The sequence below is a fragment of the Budorcas taxicolor genome, chromosome 23 (genome assembly GCF_023091745.1).
Source record: "Budorcas taxicolor isolate Tak-1 chromosome 23, Takin1.1, whole genome shotgun sequence".
Lineage (NCBI taxonomy): Eukaryota > Metazoa > Chordata > Mammalia > Artiodactyla > Bovidae > Budorcas > Budorcas taxicolor.
The window spans coordinates 7,105,774-7,126,785 of record NC_068932.1 but is presented as its reverse complement, the minus strand read 5'-3'; the positions used below and the strand labels follow the sequence as shown (position 1 = coordinate 7,126,785).

The 21,012-nt window shown below is 40.9% G+C and overlaps 1 protein-coding gene across 1 annotated transcript in view; it reads left to right on the top strand.

Moving 5' to 3' along the window:
* PRKG1 (protein kinase cGMP-dependent 1) overlaps positions 1-21,012 on the top strand; it is a 1,293,658-nt gene that overhangs the window by 1,158,113 nt on the left and 114,533 nt on the right. Inside the window, exon 9 of the mRNA XM_052661192.1 lies at positions 12,971-13,045. Coding sequence (XP_052517152.1) covers positions 12,971-13,045 — 75 coding nt within the window. The remainder of the gene's footprint in view (positions 1-12,970; positions 13,046-21,012) is intronic.

Below are 21,012 nucleotides of genomic sequence, written 5' to 3'. Positions count from 1 at the left end.
GTATTTTAAAAGGCATGTGATATCTAAACTGTTTCAAATGTTTGTTTGGTGAGGGTCCATACAGGTGGCAGGTGTTCCTACAGCATGTCTGTGAGAGGGAGACATGAAACACTAGTTAGTTCATACTGGCACCAGGAATGATAAATTCTGTAATGCCATCAATTATGTTTATCAAGATGTCCTAAATTATTCATTGATCAGTGCAGAGATACAGAGACAGTTATTTGGAGCTTCTTAATATTGTTCAAAAATGTTACATTTTCTTAAACTTGTAGTTAGCTGTACTGGTTAACTTATTGTTTTAGGAGACTTAGAATATTAGCAGAATGTATTTGTCTCATGTTTCAAAAAATATTATTTGGCCAGGATTGCTTCTAAATAAAGATTATTTATAAGTGGCATATGGTTCACTTCTAAAGTCAAGATTATAGTTCTGTATATTTTTATTTTGAAAAGAAATTCCGTATGTTTAATCTCTAATTGAGAGTATAAATGAAAATGTTTTTTATAGAGTGTTGCCATGACTACTTCATCTCTATGTGTATGTGAGTGTGTATGTCTTTGGGTGTCTGTACTTCTGTGTATAGATGGACACATAGATATTTTATCATGTGTATATGTGTAATGGCCTATTATTTTGTGAAAATATGGCTTATGGAATTTTAAAGAATGAACACATTTTCTTATGTTATAATAGGTTTAAAGTCAAAATAATAAACCATATTTAATCATAGCTAGTTTATGCTTGCATCGCTATAAACAACAATAAAGCTATGCAGAAAAAATTTTCAAAAAATTATCAATACATACAGATGTCCCTATTAGTCATTTGTGGTAAGAGAACTCTTAGTGATACTTTAATTTCCTCTCTCATTTGAAAAACTTTTCCATAATTAAAAAAAATCACACATTAAATAAAAAGTGTTTTCCTCAGTTAGAGGGAATTTACTTCAAAAATAATTATCTGTCCTATCAATATAGGGGCCTTTTGTAAGTGCATGTCATTTCCCTTCACTTTGTTTTATCTAGTAGTAAAAAAAAATCATAAATATTGGATTATTAGAACCATAGAAAATTTGTATTTTTAACCAAGGGCTAACTGTATAGAGCTTCTCCATTTTGGCTGCAAAGAATATAATCAGTCTGATTTCGGTGTTGACGATCTGGTGATGTCCATGTATAGAGACTTCTCTTGTGTTGTTGGAAGAGGATGTTTGCTATGACTAATGTGTTGTCATGGCAAAACTCTATTAGCCCTTGCCTTTCTTCATTCTGTACTCCAAGGCCAAATTTGCCTATTACTCCAGGTGTTTCTTGACTTCCTACTTTTGCATTCCAGTCCCCTATAATGAAAAGGACTTCTTTTTTGGGTGTTAGTTCTAAAAGGTCTTGTAGGTCTTCATAGAACCGTTCAGCTTCTTCATCATTACTGGTCGGCATAGACCTGGATTACTGTGATATTGAATGGTTTGCCTTGGAAATGGAAAGAGACCATTCTGTCGCTTTTGAGATTGCATCCAAGTACTGCATTTCAAACTCTTCCATTGACTATGATGGCTACTCCATTTCTTCTAAGGGATTCCTGCCCACAGTAGTAGATATAATGGTCATCTACCCATTCTAGTCCATTTTAGTTCACTGATTCCTAGAATGTCCACGTTCACTCTTGCCATCTACTGTTTGACCACTTCCAGTTTGCCTTGATTCATGGACCTAACCTTCCAGGTTCCTATGCAATATTGCTCTTTACAGCATTGGACTTTGCTTCTATCACCAGTCCCATCCACAACTGGGTGTTGTTTTTGCTTTGGCCCCATCTCTTCATTCTTTCTGGAGTTATTTCTCCACTGATCTCCAGTAGCATATTGGGCACCTACCAACCTGGGGAGTTGATCTTTCAGTGTCCTATCTTTCTGCCTTTTCATACTGTTCATGGAGTTTTCAAGGCAAGAATACTGAAGTGGTTTGCCATTCCCTTCTCCAATGGACCACGTTTTGTCAGAGCTTTCCATCATGACCCATCCGTCTTGGGTGGCCCTATATGGCATGGCTCATAGTTTCATTGAGTTAGACAAGCTTGCGATCCAGGTGATCAGATTGGTTAGTTTTCTGTGACTGTGGTATTCAGTCTGTCTGCCCTCTGATGGATAAGGGTAAGAGGCTTATGAAAGCTTCCTGATGGGAGAGACTGACTGAGGGGGAAACTGGGTCTTGTTCTGATGGGCGGGAGTGCTCAGTAAATCTCTAATCCAATTTTCTCTTGATGGGTGGAGCTGTGTTCCCTCCCTGCTGTTTGAAAGTGAAGTTGCTCAGCCCTGTCCGACTCTTCGTGACGCCATAGACTGTAGCCTACCAGGCTCCCCTGTCCATGGGATTTTCCAGGTATTAGTACTGGAGTGGATTGCCATTTCCTTCTCCAGGGGATCTTCCCAACCCAGGGCTCGAACCCAGGTCTCCCACATTGTAGACAAACGCTTTACCGTCTGAGCCACCAGGGAAGTCCGTGGAGCGAGCACAGGAGCCGGGCGTGCTGGGAGCAAGGGGATAGGCTCCGGCCGCAGCGCGCTCTGGCGGGCGAGCCAGAAGACCCGCGAGGTGAGGAAGCCTGGAGAGGAGGGGGTCGGAAAGGCGCTCACCAGGCCGGGAAACCCCACCGCCCCGTCCCGCCGGCGGAGAGGATGCCTGATCGCGCACACACCCTCGGTCCACGAGGGTCTCAGCGCGCCGCCGCCACGCGCCGAGGGCCGAGGGGAGGAGGGCGGCAGGGCCCCCTTCTCCACCCCACCCGCGTCGCGAGCCTGCCCTCCCCGGCGGCGGCCCACTGGGGACGGCCCCCGCGCGCCCTCGGCGTCCGTCCGTCCACCCGCCCCAGAGGGGTGGGCGATGCCGGGCGGCGAGGACACGGCGACCGGCCCGCGGGGGACAGACCAGGGACCCGACCCGCGCTCGGGCGAGCGGGGACGCGGCGGGGGTCACGGGCGCTCCCCCTGGTCCAGCACGCGACGGCGGCGGCGGCGACATGGGCAAAGGGCCGGGGCGCGGCGGGCCGGGAAGCGAGACACACCGCGGCGCGGCCCGGGGAGCCCCCAGCGCCGCCGAAGGCTCTCCCGCCGCCTACCGGCGCCCCCACGGCCCTCCCTCGCGCAGGGCTCCCCGGGCCGCCCCCTTGCTCCGGGCTCCCGCGGCACTGCTCCGCCCCGGACGCCACTGGCCGATGGAGGCCGGGGGACGACACCCGCGGGAGGCGAGGCCGGCTCGGGGCCAGGCAGGGGAAGGGAAGGCGGGCGGTCGCAGGCGCGGGACCAGGAGAGGCCGGCAGCGGCGGGGAGGCGCCGGCAAGCACGCCTGGCGGGGGCGCGGGCACCGTCTGGGGACCAGAAAACAAGGGGACACGGCCCGGAAAACCAGCGCGGGGCCCCGCCGCCACCCACACACGAGGGCGGTCCCGCGACGCCTGGGACGCCGGCCGGTCCCGGCCATCCCAGGAGCGGGCCCTGCTGCCAGGGCTGGAGCCATCCGCCCGTCTTCCTCCATCCGTCCTCGACAGACCCATCTTCCGTCTAGTCTGACCAGAGGCTCCACATCCTCGGGACAACGCTCTCGAAGGAGGCGGCCCAGACCGTGACTGCCCGGCGCCTCCGGCTGCGGCTAGACCAAACTACAGTGGCTTAGTTTAATTGAGTTAGACAAGGCTGTGGTTCCTGCGATCAGATGGGCTAGTTTTTTTCTGTGATTATGGTTTCAGTGTGTCTGCCCTCTGATGCCCTCTACCAACAGCTACCATCTTGGGTTTCTCTTACCTTGGACGTGGGATATCTCTTCAGGGCTGCTCCAGCAAAGTGCAGCCGCTGCTCCTTACCTTAAACGAGGGGTATCTCCTCAGGGCCACCCCTCCTGGCCTTGAATGGGGAGTAGCTCCTCTAGGCCCTCCTCGCCTCCGCAGCTGCCACTTCTTGGGCGTGGGGTTGCTCCTCTCAGCCGCCTCCCCTGACCTCGGGCATAGGGTAGCTCCTCTTGGCCGCTGCCCTGTTCTTGGGCGTGGGGTACCTCGTCTCAGCCGTCACCCCTGACCTCAGGCGTGGGGTAGCACCTCTCGGCCGCTGCCCCTGACATCGGGCGTGGGGTAGCTCCTCTTGCGGCTGCCCTGACCTCGGGTGTGGGGTAGCTCCCCTTGGACACTGCCCTGACCTCGGGCATGTGTTAGCTCCTGTCGGCTGCCACCTCTGACCTCGGAGGTGGTCGTGTGTAGTTGATACATGAATAGAGATATTGGTAAATAGAATGTAATGGCAGGAATCTGACCAGGAGGATGAAGATCTGAAATCAAATTAGACAGCCTTGTCTAGCTCAATGAAACTAAGCCATGCCCTGTGGGGCCACCCAAGACAGGCGGGTCATGGTGGAGAGGTCTGACAGAATGTGGTCCACTGGAGAAGTGAATGGCAAACCGCTTCAGTAGTCTTGCCTTGAGAACCCCATGAACAGTATGAAAAGACAAAATGATTGGATACTGAAAGGGGAACTCCCTGGGTCAGTAGGTACCCAATATGCTAATGGAGATCATTGGAGAAATAACTCTAGAAAGAATGAAGGGATGGAGCCAAAGAAAAACAATACCCAGTTGTGGATGCGACTAGTGATAGAAGCAAGGTCCGATGCTGTAAAGAGCAATGTTGCATAGGAACCTGGAAGGTTAGGTCCATGAATCAAGGCAAATTGGAAGTGGTCAAACAGTAGATGGCAACAGTGAACGTTGACATTCTAGCAATCAGCGAACTACAATGGACTAGAATGGGAAAATTTAACAAAGATGACCACTATATCTACTACTGTGGGCAGGAATCCCTTAGAAGAAATGGAGTAGCCATCATGGTCAACAGAAGAGTCCAAAACGTAGTATTTGGATGCTCTCTCAAAAAGGAAAGAATGATCTCTGTTCATTTTCAAGGCAAACCATTCAATATCACGGTAATCCAAGCCTATGCTCCCACCACTAATGCTGAAGAAGCTGAAGTTGAACAGTTCTATGAAGACCTACAAGACCTTTTAGAACTACCACTCAAAAAAGATGTCTTTTTCATTATAGGGGACTGGAATGCAGAAGTAGGAAGTCAAGAAACACCTGGAGTAACAGGCAAATTTGGCCTTGGAGTACAGAATCAGCAGAGCAAAGGCTAATAGAGTTTTGCCATGAGAACACACTGGTCATAGCAAACACCCTCTTCCAACAACACAAGAGAAGATTCTACACATGGACATCACCAGATGGTCAACACCAAAATCAGATTGATTCTAGTCTTTGCAGCCAAAGATAGAGAAGTGCTATACAGTCAGCAAAAACAAGACTCGGAGCTGACTGTGGCTCAGATCATGAACTCCTTATTGCCAAATTCTGACTTAAATTGAAGAAAGTGGGGAAAACAACTAGACCATTCAGGTATGACCTAAATCAAATCCCTTATGATTATACAATAAGTGAGAAATAGACTTAAGGGCCTAGATCTGATAGACAGAGTGCCTGATGAACTATGGATCGAGGTTTGTGACATTGTACAGGAGACAGGGATCAAGACCATCCCCATGGAAAAGAAATGCAAAAAAGCAAAATGACTGTCTGAGGAGGCCTTACAAATAGCTGTGAAAAGAGAAGCGAAAAGCAAAGGAGAAAAGGAAAGATATAAGCATCTGAATGCAGAGTTCCAAAGAATAGCAACGAGAGATAAGAAAGCCTTCTTCAGCGATTAATGCAAAGAAATAGAGGAAAACAACAGAATGGGAAAGACTAGCGATCTCTTCAAGAAAATTAGAGACACCAAGGGAACATTTCATGCCAAAAAATGGGCTCGATAAAGGACAGAAATGGTATGGACCTAACAGAAGCAGAAGATATTAGGAAGAGGTGGCAAGAATACACAAAAGAACTGTACAAAAAAGATCTTCACGACCCACATAATCACAATGGTGTGATCACTCACCTAGAGCCAGACATCCTGGAATGTGAAGTCAAGTGGGCCTTAGAAAGCATCACTATGAACAAAGCTAGTGGAGGTGATGGAATTCCAGTGGAGCTATTTCAAATCCTGAAATACGATGCTGTGAAAGTGCTGCACTCAATATGCCAGCAAATTTGCAAAACTCAGCAGTGGCCACAAGACTGGAAAAGGTCAGTTTTCATTCCAATCCCAAAGAAAGGCAATGTCAAAGAATGCTCAAATTACTACACAATTGCACTCATCTCACTCAGTAGTAAAGTAATGCTCAAAATTCTCCAAGCCAGGCTTCAACAATACATGAACTGCGAACTTGCAGATAGATATTCAAGCTGGTTTTCGAAAAGGCAGAGGAACCAGAGATCAAATTGCCAACATCCACTGGATCATGGAAAAAGCAAGAGAGTTCCAGAAAAACATCTATTTCTGCTTTATTGACAATGCCAAAGCCTTTAACTGTGTGGATCACAATAAACTGTGGAAAATTCTGAAAGAGATGGGAATCCCAGACCATCTGACCTGCCTCTTGAGAAACCTATGTGCGGGTCAGGAAGCAACAGTTAGAACTGGACATGGAACAACAGACTGGTTCCAAATAGGAAAAGGAGTATGTCAAAGCTGCATATTGTACCCCCTGCTTATTTAACTTATATGCAGAGTACATCATGAGAAACGCTGGACTGGAATAAGCACATGCTGGAATCAAGATTGCCGGGTAGAAATCTCAATAACCTCAGATATGCAGATGACACCACCCTTATGGCAGAAAGTGAAGAGGAACTACAAAGCCTCTTGATGAAAGTGAAAAGAGGAGAGTGAAAAAGTTGGCTTAAAGCTCAACATTCAGAAAACGAAGATCATGGCATCTGATCCCAATACTTCATGGGAAATAGATGGGGAAACAGTGGAAACAGTGTCAGACTTTATTTTTGGGGGCTCCAAAATCAGTGCAGATGGTGACTGCAGCCATGAAATTAAAAGATGCTTACTCCTTGGAAGGAAAGTTATGAGCAACCTAGATAGCATATTCAAAAGCAGAGATATTACTTTGCCAATAAAGGTCCATCTAGCCAAGGCTATGGTTTTCCAGTGGTCATGTATGTATGTGAGAGTTGGACTGTGAAGAAAGCTGAGCGCCAAAGAATTGATGCTTTTGAACTGTGGTGTTGGAGAAGACTCTTGAAAGTCCCTTAGACTGCAAGGAGATCAAACCAGTCCCTTCTAAAGGAGATCAGTCCTGGGTGTTCATTGGAAGGACTGATACTAAAGCTGAAACCAATTTTTGGCCACGTCATGCGAAGAGTTGACTCACTGGAAAGGACCCTGATGCTGGGAGGGATTGGGGGCAGGAAGAGAAGGGGACGACAGAGGATGAGATGACTGGATGGCATGACCAACTCGGTGGACATGAATTTGAGTGAACTCCGAGAGTTGGTGATGGACAAGGAGGCCTGCGGTGCTGTGATTCATGGGGTCACAAAGAGTCAGACATGACTGAGCAACTGAACTGAACTGAACTGAAAGTACAGTGGAGGTAATCAAGATAATGGTATCAGAAGATCTCATGCATGTACTGCTACACTCACAGCCACCTACCCTGCAGCAGGCCACCCCTGCCCCACGCCTCTGCTGAAGACTCCTAGACACTCCCAGACAAATCTGGGTCAGTCTCTAGTGGGGTCATTGCTCTGATACCTGATTGTGGCTCATATCATGAATTCCTTATTGCCAGATTCAGACTTAAATTGAAGAAAGTAGGGAAAACTACTAGACCATTCAGGTATGACCTAAATCAAATCCCTTATGATTATACAGTCCAGGTGAGAAATAGATTCAAGGGATTAGGTCTGATAGAGTGCCTGATGAAATACGGATGGAGATTCATGACATTGTACAGGAGATAGGGATCAAGACCATCCCTTGCAAAAAATAAAGGAAAACAATAGAATGGGAATGATTAGAGATCTCTTCAAGAAAATTAGAGATAACAAGTGTACATTTTTTGCAAAGATGGGCACAATATAAACAGATATGGTATGGCCCTAACACAAGCAGAAGATACTAAGAAGATGTGGCAAGAATACACAGAACTGTACAAAACAGAGCTTCATGACCCAGAGAATCACAATAGCATGATCACTCACCTAGAGCCAGATATCCTGGAATGTGAAGTCAAGTGGGCCTTAGGGCGCATCACTATAAACGAAGCTAGCGGAGGTGATGGGATTCCAAATGAGCTATTTCAAATCCGAAAAGATGATGCTATGTAAGTGCTGCACTCAGCAATGCCAGCAAATATAGAAAACTCAGCAGTGGCTACAGGACTGGAAAAGGTCAGTTTTCATTCCAATCCCTAAGAAAGGCAATGCCAAAGAATGCTCAAAGTACCGCACAATTGCATGCATCTCACCGCTTGTAAAGTAATGCTCAAAATTCTACAAGCCAGGCTTCAACCATGAACTTCCAGATGTTCAGCTGATTTTAGAAGAGGCAGAGGGACCAGAGACCAACTTGCCAACATCTGTTGTATTTTTGAAAAAGCAAGAGAGTTCCAGAAAAACATTTATTTCTGCGTTATTGACTATGCCAAAGCCTTTCACTGTGTGGATCACAACAAACTGTGGAAAATTCTTAAAGAGATGGGAATACCAGATCACCTGACCTGCCTCCTGAAAAACCTTTATACAGGTCAGGAAGCAACAGCTAGAACTGGACATGGAACAATAGACTGGTTCCAAATAGGAAAAGGTGTACATCAAGGCTGTATATTGTCACTGTGCTTATTTAACTTATATCCAGGGTACATCATGAGAAATACTGAACAGGATAAAGCACAAACTGGAATCAAAATTGCTCAGAGAAATATCAATAACCTCAGATATGCGGATGACACCACCCTTATGGCAGAAAGCAAAGAAGAACTAAAGAGCCTCTTGATGATAGTGAAAGAGGAAAGTGGAAAAGTTGGCTTAAAACTTAACATTCAGAAAACGAAGGTCATGGCATCTGGTTTCATCACTTCATGACAAATAAGGAAACAATGGAAACAGTGGCAGATTTTATTTTGGGGGACTCTAAGATCACTGCCAAAGCCTTTGACTGTGTGGATCACAATAAACTGTGCAAATTCTGAAAGAGATGGAAATCCCAGACCACCTGACCTGCCTCTTGAGAAATCTGTATGCAGGTCAGGAAGCAACAGTTAGAACTGGACACGGAACAACAGGCTGGTTCCAAATAGGAAAAGGAGTATGTCAAGGCCGTATATTTTCACCCTGTTTATTTAACTTCTATGCAGAGTACATCATGAGAAACACTGGGCTGGAAGAAGCTCAAGCTGGAATCAAGATTGCCAGGAGAAATCTCAGTAACCTCAGATATGCAGATGACACCTCCCTTATGGAAGAAAAGTGAAGAGGAACTAAAGAGCCTTTTGATGAAAGTGAAAGAGGAGAGTGAAAAAGTTGGCTTAAAGCTCAACAGTCAGAAAACTAAAATCATAGCATCTGGTTCCATCACTTCATGGCAAATAGATGGGGAAACAGTGGAAACAGTGTCAGATTTTATTTTTGGGGGGGCTCCAAAGTCACTGTAGATGGTGATTGCAGCCATGAAATTAAAAGACGCTTCCTCCTTGGCAGGAAAGTTAGGTCCAACCTAGATAGCATATTCAAAAGCAGAGACATTACTTTGCCAACAAAAGCCCGTCTAGTCAAGGCTATGGTTTTCCCAGTGGTCAGGTATGTATGTATGTGAGAGTTGGACTGTGAAGAAAGCTGAGCACCGAAGAATTGATGCTTTTGAAGTGTGGTGTTGGAGAAGACTCTTGAGAGTCCCTTGGACTGCAAGGAGATCCAACCAGTCCATTCTAAAGGAGATCAGTCCTGGGTGCTCATTGGAAGGAATGATGCTGAGGCTGAAACTCCAGTACTTTGGGCACCTCATGCGAAGAGCTGACTCATTGGAAAAGACCCTGATGCTGGGAGTGATTGGGGGCAGGAGGAGAAGGGAAGGACAGAGGATGAGATGGCTGGATGGCATCACCGACCCGATGCAGAAGAATTTTTGTGAACTCCGGGAGTTGGTGATGGACAGGGAGGCCTGGTTTCTGCGATTCTTGGGGTCGTAATTTCAGAAATGACTGAGTGACTGAACTGAAGGAACTGAAGATCACTGTAGATGGTGACTGCATCCATGAAATTAAAAGACACTTGCTCCTTGGAAGAAAAGTTATGACCAACTTAGGCAGCATATTAAAAAGCTGTCATTACTTTGCCAACAAAGTTCCATCTCGTCAAAGCTGTGGTTCTTCTAATAGTCGTGTATGGATGTGAGAGTTGGATGTAAAGAAATCTGAGTCCCAAGGAATTGATGCTTTTGAAACTGTGGTGTTGGAGAAGCCTCTTGAGAGTCCCTTGACAGCAAGGAGATCCAACCATTCCATCCTAACTCATGAAATTAGTCCTGAATATTCATTGAAAGGACTGATGCTAAATTTAAACTCCAATACTTTGGCCACCTGTTGCAAATAACTGACTCATTGACAAAAACCCTGATGCTGGGAAAGACTGACGGTGGGAGGAGAAGGGGACAACAGAGGATGAGATGGTTGGATGGCGTCACCAACTTGATGGACATGAGTTTGAATAAACTCTGGGAGTTGGTGATGGACAGGGAGGCCTGGTGTTCTGTAGTCCATGGGGTCTCAAAGAGTCTGACAGGACTGAGCAACTGAACTGAACTGAACTGAAGGAGGAAGACAGGAATTTTTGTAACTATTTGAATTCTCAAATTGCTATGCATTTTAAATATTTAAGAAAACAATGTATTAATAGTTCCAAGTATTTTTGAAAAGCTACGTTTTAGTAGTTCTTGGTCTTTGTTTTTACCACTTAATTCTCCTTTTTCCTCTGTTAGTGCCTTTTCACAATGTTTAGGTTGTGTTTAATATATTTAAGTATTATAAAGGAAAGGATTGGGTATCAGAGAAAATGGATTATAATTCTAAACTGCTATCATTTTGGATAAATAACTTAAACTCTCTGTGTTTAAATTTCATATTATTTATGAAAATAGGAAATCAACCAGATATTACCATTTTTTCATAATTAAAGATATGTGTTTTACTTTACAACATAAGCCCATCTCACTTTAAGGAGTTTCTCAAAGAAAGATTTCTCTAATAAAATATTCAATAAGAAAATGGGCAGTTTTACCACATAAAGAACAATGTCCAAAATCATATTTTAACCATTCTCTACCATGGAGATTACATTTATCATTTATTTTATCATTAATTATATTTTTGAAACTTTTATATGGACTGCTGTCTGTTGCTCATTCATTCACATTCATTCATTTGACCCTAATTAATTAGTTCATTTTACCTTTTCATACTGTTCATGGGCTTCTCAAGGCAAGAATACTGAAGCAGTTTGCCATTCCCTTGCTTTTGAACTGTGGTGTTGAAGAAGACTCTTGAAAGTCCCTTGGACTGCAAGGAGATCCAACTAGTCCATCCTAAAGCAGATAGTCCTGGGTGTTCACTGGAAGGACTGATGTTGAAGCTGAAACTCCAGTGCTTTTGCTACCTGATGCAAAAAGCTGACTCATTTGAAAAGACACTGATACTGGGAAAGATTGAGGGCAGGAGGAGAAGGGGACAGGAGATGAGATGGTTAGGTGGCATCACCGACTCAATGGACATGGGTTTGGGTGAACTCCAGGAGTTGATGATGGACAGGGAGGCCTGGCGTGCTGCAGTCCTTGGGGTCGCAAAGAGTTAGACACGACTGAGCAACTGAAGTGAACTGAATGTGTTCATTATAGAAAACTTGATACTCCATAGAATGCAATTCTTGATTCTTTGACTTTTTGTCCGGTCATTGTCTTTTGTTTCCTTTTTGTATTAAAAATACTTAGTATAAAGACTTTCCTGGTGGACTTGTGGGTTTAACTTCACCTTCCAATGCAGGATCCCTGGTAGGGTAGCTAAGACCCACATGCCTTGCAGCCAAAAAACCAAGATAAAACAGAAGCAGTATTGTAACAAATTCAACAAAGACTATAAAAATGGACCACATCAAAGGAAAAAAAAGGAAGAAAAGAAATACTTGGTATATTTAGCCCAGCAATCTAGTTACCCTGTTCCACAGATGAGATCATTACCCAAGGGCCTGATGTAATAGCTACTCCTTTCCCCTTCCAGTCAGCCCCCAAGCAGACTGTCAAGTTTCCCTTAATAGGTTATTTTTTTAAGTGTGTGTAAAAATGACAAAGCAACATTTAAATTTAAATTAGCAAACATCCTACATGTTTCATGCATATTTTGTTTTATAATACTCACTACAAACAAGGCGTTGGAGAAGACTCTAGAGAGTCTCTTGGACTGCAAGGAGATCCAACCAGTCCATTCTAAAGGATATCAGTCCTGGTTGTTCATTGGAAGGACTGATGCTAAAGCTGAAACTCCAATACTTTGGCCACCTCATGCGAAGAGTTGACTCATTGGAAAAGACCCTGATGATGGGAGGGATTAGGAGCAGGAGGACAAGGGGACGACAGAGGATGAGATGGCTGGATGGCATGACCGACTTGATGGACATGAGTTTGAGTGAACTCCGGGAGTTGGTGATGGACAGGGAGGCCTGGTGTGCTGTGATTCATGGGGTTGCAAAGAATCAACACGACTGAGCAACTGAACTGAACTGAACTGAACTGGCAAGCAAAGCCATTTGCACGTATTAACATTATAGAGGTTTAAAATTAAAATGTAAAATCTCACAGCACTTTAAAAGACATTTCCTGCTCTCAGTTTATATCATTATCTGATATCTCTTTATAATGTGCTGATATTAAATGTTTAAATTCATTTTTATTTAGATCCTTTCAGATTGTTTCAATATGTCATTGACTATGCTGTCATTGTTACCACTTTGATGAGGATTTATCCTAATCACAGCTTTTTTCCTCTCTGACAGCTCTTTTAAACATTTGATTGGAGGATTAGATGATGTTTCTAATAAAGCATATGAAGATGCAGAAGCTAAAGCAAAGTAAGTGAAAATCTAATTTTTATTTTTAAAACATGGTTTTGAATAGACATAAGGTCAAATATTTTGTTGAACTTAAAGCTCAACATTCTGTTGGAAAAAAAGTAACTACTTATGAGTGAAAATAAGTAAGCTGCTCAAGATAATTATTACATGGTATGCTTACTTAGTATGTCTCTCCTCAAATATGAAACCTTAATTTGGTGAGGAAGATCATCTGTACAAGGGAAAATGATTAGTTTAAAATCCAGTACAAATAATTGAATATAAATAAATGCATTATTTCTTTCACTGAAAACACTTTTTGAATGAATTGTGGTTGAGCTCACCAGTTTGTGAAATTGTATGAAAAACAATAAGGCTGGAAATATTTCCTCATGTGAGTACACTGTTGCTTTACATTGAACTTTGTCAGTGAAAACTAATCAGTTGATCTAAAAAAGAAGTGGAAAATTTTGTTAGAGCCAAACTTGAGTTATAACCTGGAAGAACATCTCAGAAAGCTCTGAGAACTGTTCCTGCCCACCAGAAGTCAAAGCACCATTAATGTAAGTTGTTTTTTTTTTTTTTGGACAGAGGGCTGTACATCAAATGACATATTTTTGACATAATCCAGATTTAAGGGACATATGACCCCTTAAAAATTCAAGTAGGAAAGTTACCTTTAAGGAGTTGTTTTATTGTGCTAGGAGAATGTTGCTCTTTCTGGTTGAGCAGGTATTTCTGCCAGTGGGGTAGGTTTGGTCAATACATGATACAGATACACAAGACATATTGCGGGGAGAGAGGAAACCAAAGGGCAGAGAAAACTTTTTGTTTGAATTTTTCTTGTCTTGCCATAAAATATAAATTTTATTTCACAACTTGTGTTGTTATGATTTGAGATAGTACATAAAGTTATGAGATAGTACATATACCACAGTATTTTTATATAACAGAGTACATTTTTATCACTGGAATAATTTACTTTAAAACAAAGCTTTACTTTTTTTTTAAACAAAAATGTGAAGTAATTTGAGATTGACTATTTTCTGCAAAAAATTTATGTTAATTTTTTAAAAAGTTCTTTCTCCCAGGAAGGTAACCTGAGTAAATACAGTTTTGTATTTGATATCATATAGGATACAGGAAGGTTTGAATCAACTAATATTGGTGACTAGATGGTGCAGAAGAAGAATCTGATTGGCTGGTCTTGTAGTAACCTAAAAAAGGATAAAATAATTTCTTTTGCCTTGAGAATCTATGAAGATTAAAAATTTGGACTAGAACTAAATAATTATTATAATTCATTTTGACAGATAAAGTTCTATTATTTTCAAAGATATATATATATATATATATATATATATATATATATATTCACATTTTCTTCTTGATATAATTTGTTTTTGTTTCCTCTGCTCTTAGGGACATAGACTTACATCCCGGAGAAGGTAATGGCACCCCACTCCAGTACTCTTGCCCGGAAAATCCCATGGACGGAGGAGCCTGCTAGGCTGCAGTCCATGGGGTCACTAAGAGTTGGACATGACTGAGCGATTTCTCTTTCACTTTTCCCTTTCATGCATTGGAGAAGGAAATGGCAACCCAGTCCCGTGTTGCCTGGAGAATCCCAGAGACGGGGGAGCCTGGTGGGCTGCCGTCTATGGGGTCGCACAGAGTCGGACATGGCTGAGGCGACTTAGCAGCAGCAGCAGCAGGCTTACATCCTGTAGTCACGTACCAGCAGAGCCCCTGCTGAGATTTCCTGAGGAAACTACACTAAGCCAGTGTTCACACTAAACAAGCTCCACATAGTCATCAGTATTTCCTATACTGTGACTGATTGGTATGAATTTTCTGGTTTTCTACTTTAGGTTAAAATACATATGAATGCTAAAGTTAGACTTTAGTTTCTGGTATTTGCATTAATCATCCTGAGATGGCAGAGGAGAGTCATTTAATGTTCCTTATCAGTTTTAAAGTTATAAAACGTGGTTATTATTAGCCTTTATCCCTAAAGGAACATTTTCTTGCTATCTGAATGCTCATATTTATAATTTCTGTCAGCAAAGTTTTTCTTGAGTTTATATCTTTAAATAAGGTTACTATGGATCATTTTATATATATTTATATTTGTGTATATATACTCACACATTTCATTTTATATACATTTTATGTGTACAATTAGTGATAGTCTTTAAAGTTTATCTAAAATAGTACTTGAGCAACTATCTAAATATTTGTAGAGTTACTGGAAAAAGTTGAAGGTCTTTTAAACTGAAATATATCTTTGGTCTACTTCTGTTTCTCTGTTACATTTTAGACAGATTCTCTAATTAATGTTTTTCCTATTTATTCTACCCAAAGTCAAGGTCAGTCACTGGCTTAAAACTGATCAGTGGTGGGAAAGCAATTATGAATTAGTTATATCCTTTTCAGTGTACTGTGGAGAAGGCAATGGCACCCCACTCCAGTACTCTTGCCTGGAAAATCCCATGGACGGGGGAGCCTGGTGGGCTGCAGTCTATGGGGTCGTTACTAGTCAGACATGACTGAGCGACTTCACTTTCACTTTTCACTTTCATGCATTGGAGAAGGAAATGGCAGCCCACTCCAGTGTTCTTGCCTGGAGAATCCCAGGGACGGGGGAGCCTGGTGGGCTGCCATCTATTGGGTTGCACAGAGTCGGACACGACTGAAGCGACTTAGCAGCAGCAGCAGTGTACTGCTGACCTTACAAAGGTTAAGTTATGTATATGTCTCATTAATTCTGGGCATTATGGGTTCACTTGCACATGCTTTAACTAAAGGTAGGCTGCTGCTACTGCTGCTAAGTCGCTTCAGTAGTGTCCGACTCTGTGCGACCCCGTAGACGGCAGCCCACCAGGCTTCCCCGTCCCTAGGATTCTCCAGGCAAGAACACTGGAGTGGATTGCCATTTCCTTCTCCAATGCATGAAAGTGAAAAGTGAATGGGAAGTCATTCAGTCGTGTCCAACTCCTCCCGACCCCATGGACTGTAGCCCACCAGGCTCCTCCGTCCATGGGATTTTCCAGGCAAGAGTACTGGAATGGGGTGCCATTGCCTTCTCCAAGGTAGGAAGGAAAGCAAATCTATTGAGATTCAGATTCAGTTAGAAGATAGGTGTAGCAACAGGTCTTCCCACTGGAAGAGAATCCATCAATACAAAAAAACATGACTCTGAATGAGAACTAGAAGCCTCAGGTTCTACTCTTGGCTCTGTTATTGCCAACCAACTAATTCTGGTCCTGTCTTAACATCTGTCTCTCAGTCTCATTATCTTATCTCTATAATGTTATTTAGTGATTTAATTAATGGCAATATATAAAAATACTTGGTAAATTATAAAAGGCTCTACAAGTAGATGGTATTATTTGTAGAAGTAGTCACTGGAAATTTACTCTAATGTATTTGGCTAGATGGTTTGATTTTCAGACAATTTATTGTAGGTCTATTATACAGAACAAGTTATATCTGAGACAGTACTCTTTAATCTTATGTAGGCAAACTTGTCTCAATTTAGTAGCATATTGTAAAATTAAACCTAGCCTGGAAATTATCTGTAAGTATCATTTTAATAAAATAGAAACATTTAGTTAAAAGAAAGTTTAATTATTATTAAAGAACCAAAAAGGACACTAAAATGATGACCTACATTTAAATGTTTTTCTTTGAAGTATAAATTTAATGGATTATAAATTAATCATTATATTTATACTTGCATATAAATCAACTAGGATAAATTAGTTTGAATTTTTCTATTCAGTTAATACTAAATCCAAATGAAAACATAACCCACATACCTTAACATTGATTATTATTTAGAAAAAGGAAATAGCTTGATGAAAAATGAAAGTCTAAGACCATTGATCTAAATTCTAGAGAGATGAATAATGTGCATTGTATTCTTCGAAATAACTATAATTACTGGAGAAGGTGTTGTAATGCTTTTTACACGGTTAGCATTTTATAGCTTTCTAATAAATAATCAACATCTAAAGATTTCTGAAGTTGAAAGTGTCTTTTTAATTAGGTATCTTATCGCTCAGAGTAGGAAAACTGTTCAATTATTCCCCAGGGAGGATTTTTAAGTTGAACTAACATGTTTAAACATCTATTTCTGATAGCACTGTTTTTTCTTCCTATTAGATTTCTTTCCCTCCAGTACGTTGTGACTTCACTTTGTATTTAAGGAACTTATGAGGTTTGCCAGCACTGCAGGGGATAGGAAAAGGCTCCAACTGATCTAAATTCCCTGGGTAATTTTGCTAATGCCTCTGGGTTTCTGTATAGATCACAAATTCTGCACCATTCAAAACTGAGATGACGATTTGGCTACCCAGTGTAAGCTTTATTCTTTCAAGGTCCCCTTGACTGTGCAAAATCCACTAAAGAGAAGATTAATATTTTATAAAACCCAACTAAAATGATCATGTTATTTATTCATGTGAAATTATTATTGGCATTGTCTCATTGACTATGTCTATTTGGGTAAAAAGAAAAAAGGCAGAACTGATAGTAAAGATGGATGCAATTGAGACGTTTAGAAACTCAGTTGTAGAAGCTTAGCTGTTAGCACAGTCAGGATTCAGCGGCAGAAAGCAGACCATATCTTTCAGAGAAACCATACCAAGTGTTCAGTTTGAATGGCTGGTCCAGAAAATTTGACTTGAAAGAAATATCCCAGGGAAATATTTCTCAAAACTCTTCTCCAAACAAAACAAAACAAAACAAAACTATTCTACTGCAGAATATGTGCCCTGAGATATATTTCCTAGAAAGAAAATTATCCGTGACAGAAACTTTACCTTTATGGCATGTTTAAGCTTATCTTAATTGCTGTTAATTATCCACTAAGGGCTTCTCCTTTTTAAAATATGAAGTTATAATCAAAAAGACATTAGATGAAACAATCTCAGATTGAAGGTAAAGCTCATTACATCTTATTTAGAGCAGAAAGTAGCATGTATGATGAAAGGTATTTTCATTAGAGGAAAGGAATTTTAATTACATTATTTTCCTTAAAGACTATGTTTTTATTCATTTAATAGACATTTAGAAATATGCTTATGATAAGTTAAGGATTGTACTTTACAGTGTGCATACAAAATAGAAAACATATTTTCTAATAGTAAGGGTCTTGCAGTTTAGTGGGGAGACTGATGTGTAATTCAATAATTATTTTCAATATTTACTTCTAGGTTATGATACTTCTTGTGATAAAGCCCTGTTTGGGTAGAGAGTAGAAAAAAGCACATATTCGATTTCATTCTAAGTATTTCTGTATATGAATATAGACTACTTCTTAAATGAAATATTTTCAAGTTAGCTGTCATTTTTTATTGTTGAATTTGTACTCAGTAGTTATAGGCAAAATATCTCTTTTTCTGAAGGAAATACTTATAGATATTAAGCAATTAAGTTGAAATATATGTAATTGTAATTATCATAAGAATTTTTGGTATAAAAACTGCTCTTCAATGAGGGATTTATGTATACCAAACCTATATTCCCTGATTAGGGTTATACAGAGCAGAAAAACAAAATAGCAAATTAAAGGCAGTGTTTTTATAATGATGTCTATTTTTAATTAAACTATTTTATATTTTCATGCTAAAAGAACATAGTGATATAGATTAAAAAGAAAAATCACAGTCTAAACAAATTAAGTATAACTTCTATTAACTATCTTTGTGTTTAAAATTGTACTTATGGTCATTTACAATTTAATATTCTGCTTTTTCGATTTAACACCTATCATATTATAAGCATTTATAATATGATTATATATAGTTCTTAAACATAATTTTGTGGTGACCTGATAACACAGTGAATGGATCCTAATATTATGGATCCTAATAATTTGTACCCTTGTTGATTCAATTTACTGTGCTTTTGAAAATACGATCTCAATCACTGCCTTAAAAAAAAGTAAAAAACGCACCGACCAGACAACAAAAAATACTCTCAAACTGGTCCCATCTAGCAGTACTTTCCAAATTATTATATGTCAGGACACTCATAGAAAATGAGTATAGCATCTTATGCCAGTTGATTCACCAGCTCTAACTCTATCCTGATGCTCTGAAGGGATTCATATCTAAGCCCTTTAGTTGAGAAGCTCTGATAGTTATGTGAGTATAGATTCATGAGTGCATTTACTTATGGTCTCAGTTGATGATTATTGGTATTGTTTTTCATATGGAGGAACTGTTTCTTATGAGAAAATCTGTATAAATCTTTGAGTGTGATCATGTATATTAAATCTGCATTGCTTGGTAGATAGGCATGTAGGTAAGTAGACAAATGTTGTTGTTCAGTAGCTAAGTCATGTCCAACTTTTTGTGACTCCATGGACTGCAGCATGCCAGGCATCCCTGTCCTTCACTATCTCCCAGGAATTTGCTCAAACTCATGTCGGTGATGTTACCTAACCATCTCACCCTCTGCCACCTTCTTCTCCTTTTGCCTTCAGTCTTTCCCAACATCAGGATCTTTTCCAATGAGTTGGTAGAAACATAGATAGGTTGACTGATTTTAAAACATTCTATAATTACCTAGAAGGCCATTATGTAACAGCATTATTTGTGTTCATTCCATTTGTCATATGCATTCACTTATTTAACAAATATTTTCTGTGTGCCTGCGAAAGGTTACATATAAAACAGTGAATAAAATAGCCATGCTCCTTGCCATCATGGTACCTATGGTCCAGTGGAGGAGAGAGAGACACATTAATTATTCTGGGAATATTTCTCTGAGGAAGTGACGTTTTAACTAGATTTGAGCTGAATTTTGAAGAATTAGCTGGTACTGGCTAGGAAAGAATTAGCTGGTATTAGTTGGGCAGGGAAGTGTTGATAGTATTTTAGACAGACAAACAGCATGTACAAAGTCCCCAAGTTAGGAGACAACATTACATATTCAAGGAACTAAATCAGTATGTCTGGGACTTGGAATATGCAAGATGAAGAAGGATTTAAGGATTTAAAGAAAGCACTTCAGGCTTGTAGGCTAGCAAATGTGATGAGTTGGTTTATAATTATGCGCTCTGGCCTTATAATTACACGCTCTTTCCTCCGTTTGGAGGAGTGAAAATGTGAAAGCAAGAACAGTCAGCATATTTTCCAGATAAAAGCTGATAGCAGATAGGATAGAATGATAGCAGTGTGAATAGAGAAAAGCATTTGGAGCTAGTTAGATGGCAAAGCCAGTAAGTTTTCTTAAGGAAATAGATATTGGTGATGAAGGGCACAAAGGCTAAGGATGATGCAAGAGTGTTCAGTCTGGAAATCAGAGGGAAGCAATGGCATCTACTAAGCTAAAGAATGGTGGCTGCGTTTGCAGAGTGGGATCATCATAACTTCATTTTTACTCGGGTTACATATGAGGTGATTTTGAGACATGGTCAGGCAGCTCAGAGAAGAGGTTGGTATTCATTTGAAAATAATGAGAATTTAGATGGTAAATGGTAATTAGAGACGTGGATGAAAGAGAATGCAGTGTATGAGAGTAGTATGGCGCTGAGGATTGATTCTTGAGGAACTTTAGCAGTGACAAGTCAGAAAAGGGGGAAAGATTTCTCACACACACACACACACACACACACACACACACACTCCATGTCCAGAGACTAGTTGGAAAGGAGAGAGGTAGAAGGAAAACCAATTAGCATCAGAGAAGGCAGAGATGGAGGGGATTTCAAGAATGGATAGTTGTTTAAGTTCTAGTGTGTTAACTAACAAATAACTATTGAATTTATCAAACCACTAGTTCATTTTCTTCTTGGGATGGAATGGTAGGGATTGAGTCCCCTAAATGGACTGAAAATGAATCTGATTTGAAGAAGTAAGAATCAATAAACTTATATGGAATTATAAAGAATTTGAAGTAAAATAGCTAACAATGTGTAGTGATTATTATGGATCATCAATGTCGAGAGAAAGAAAGAAGAAATGAAGCATGTT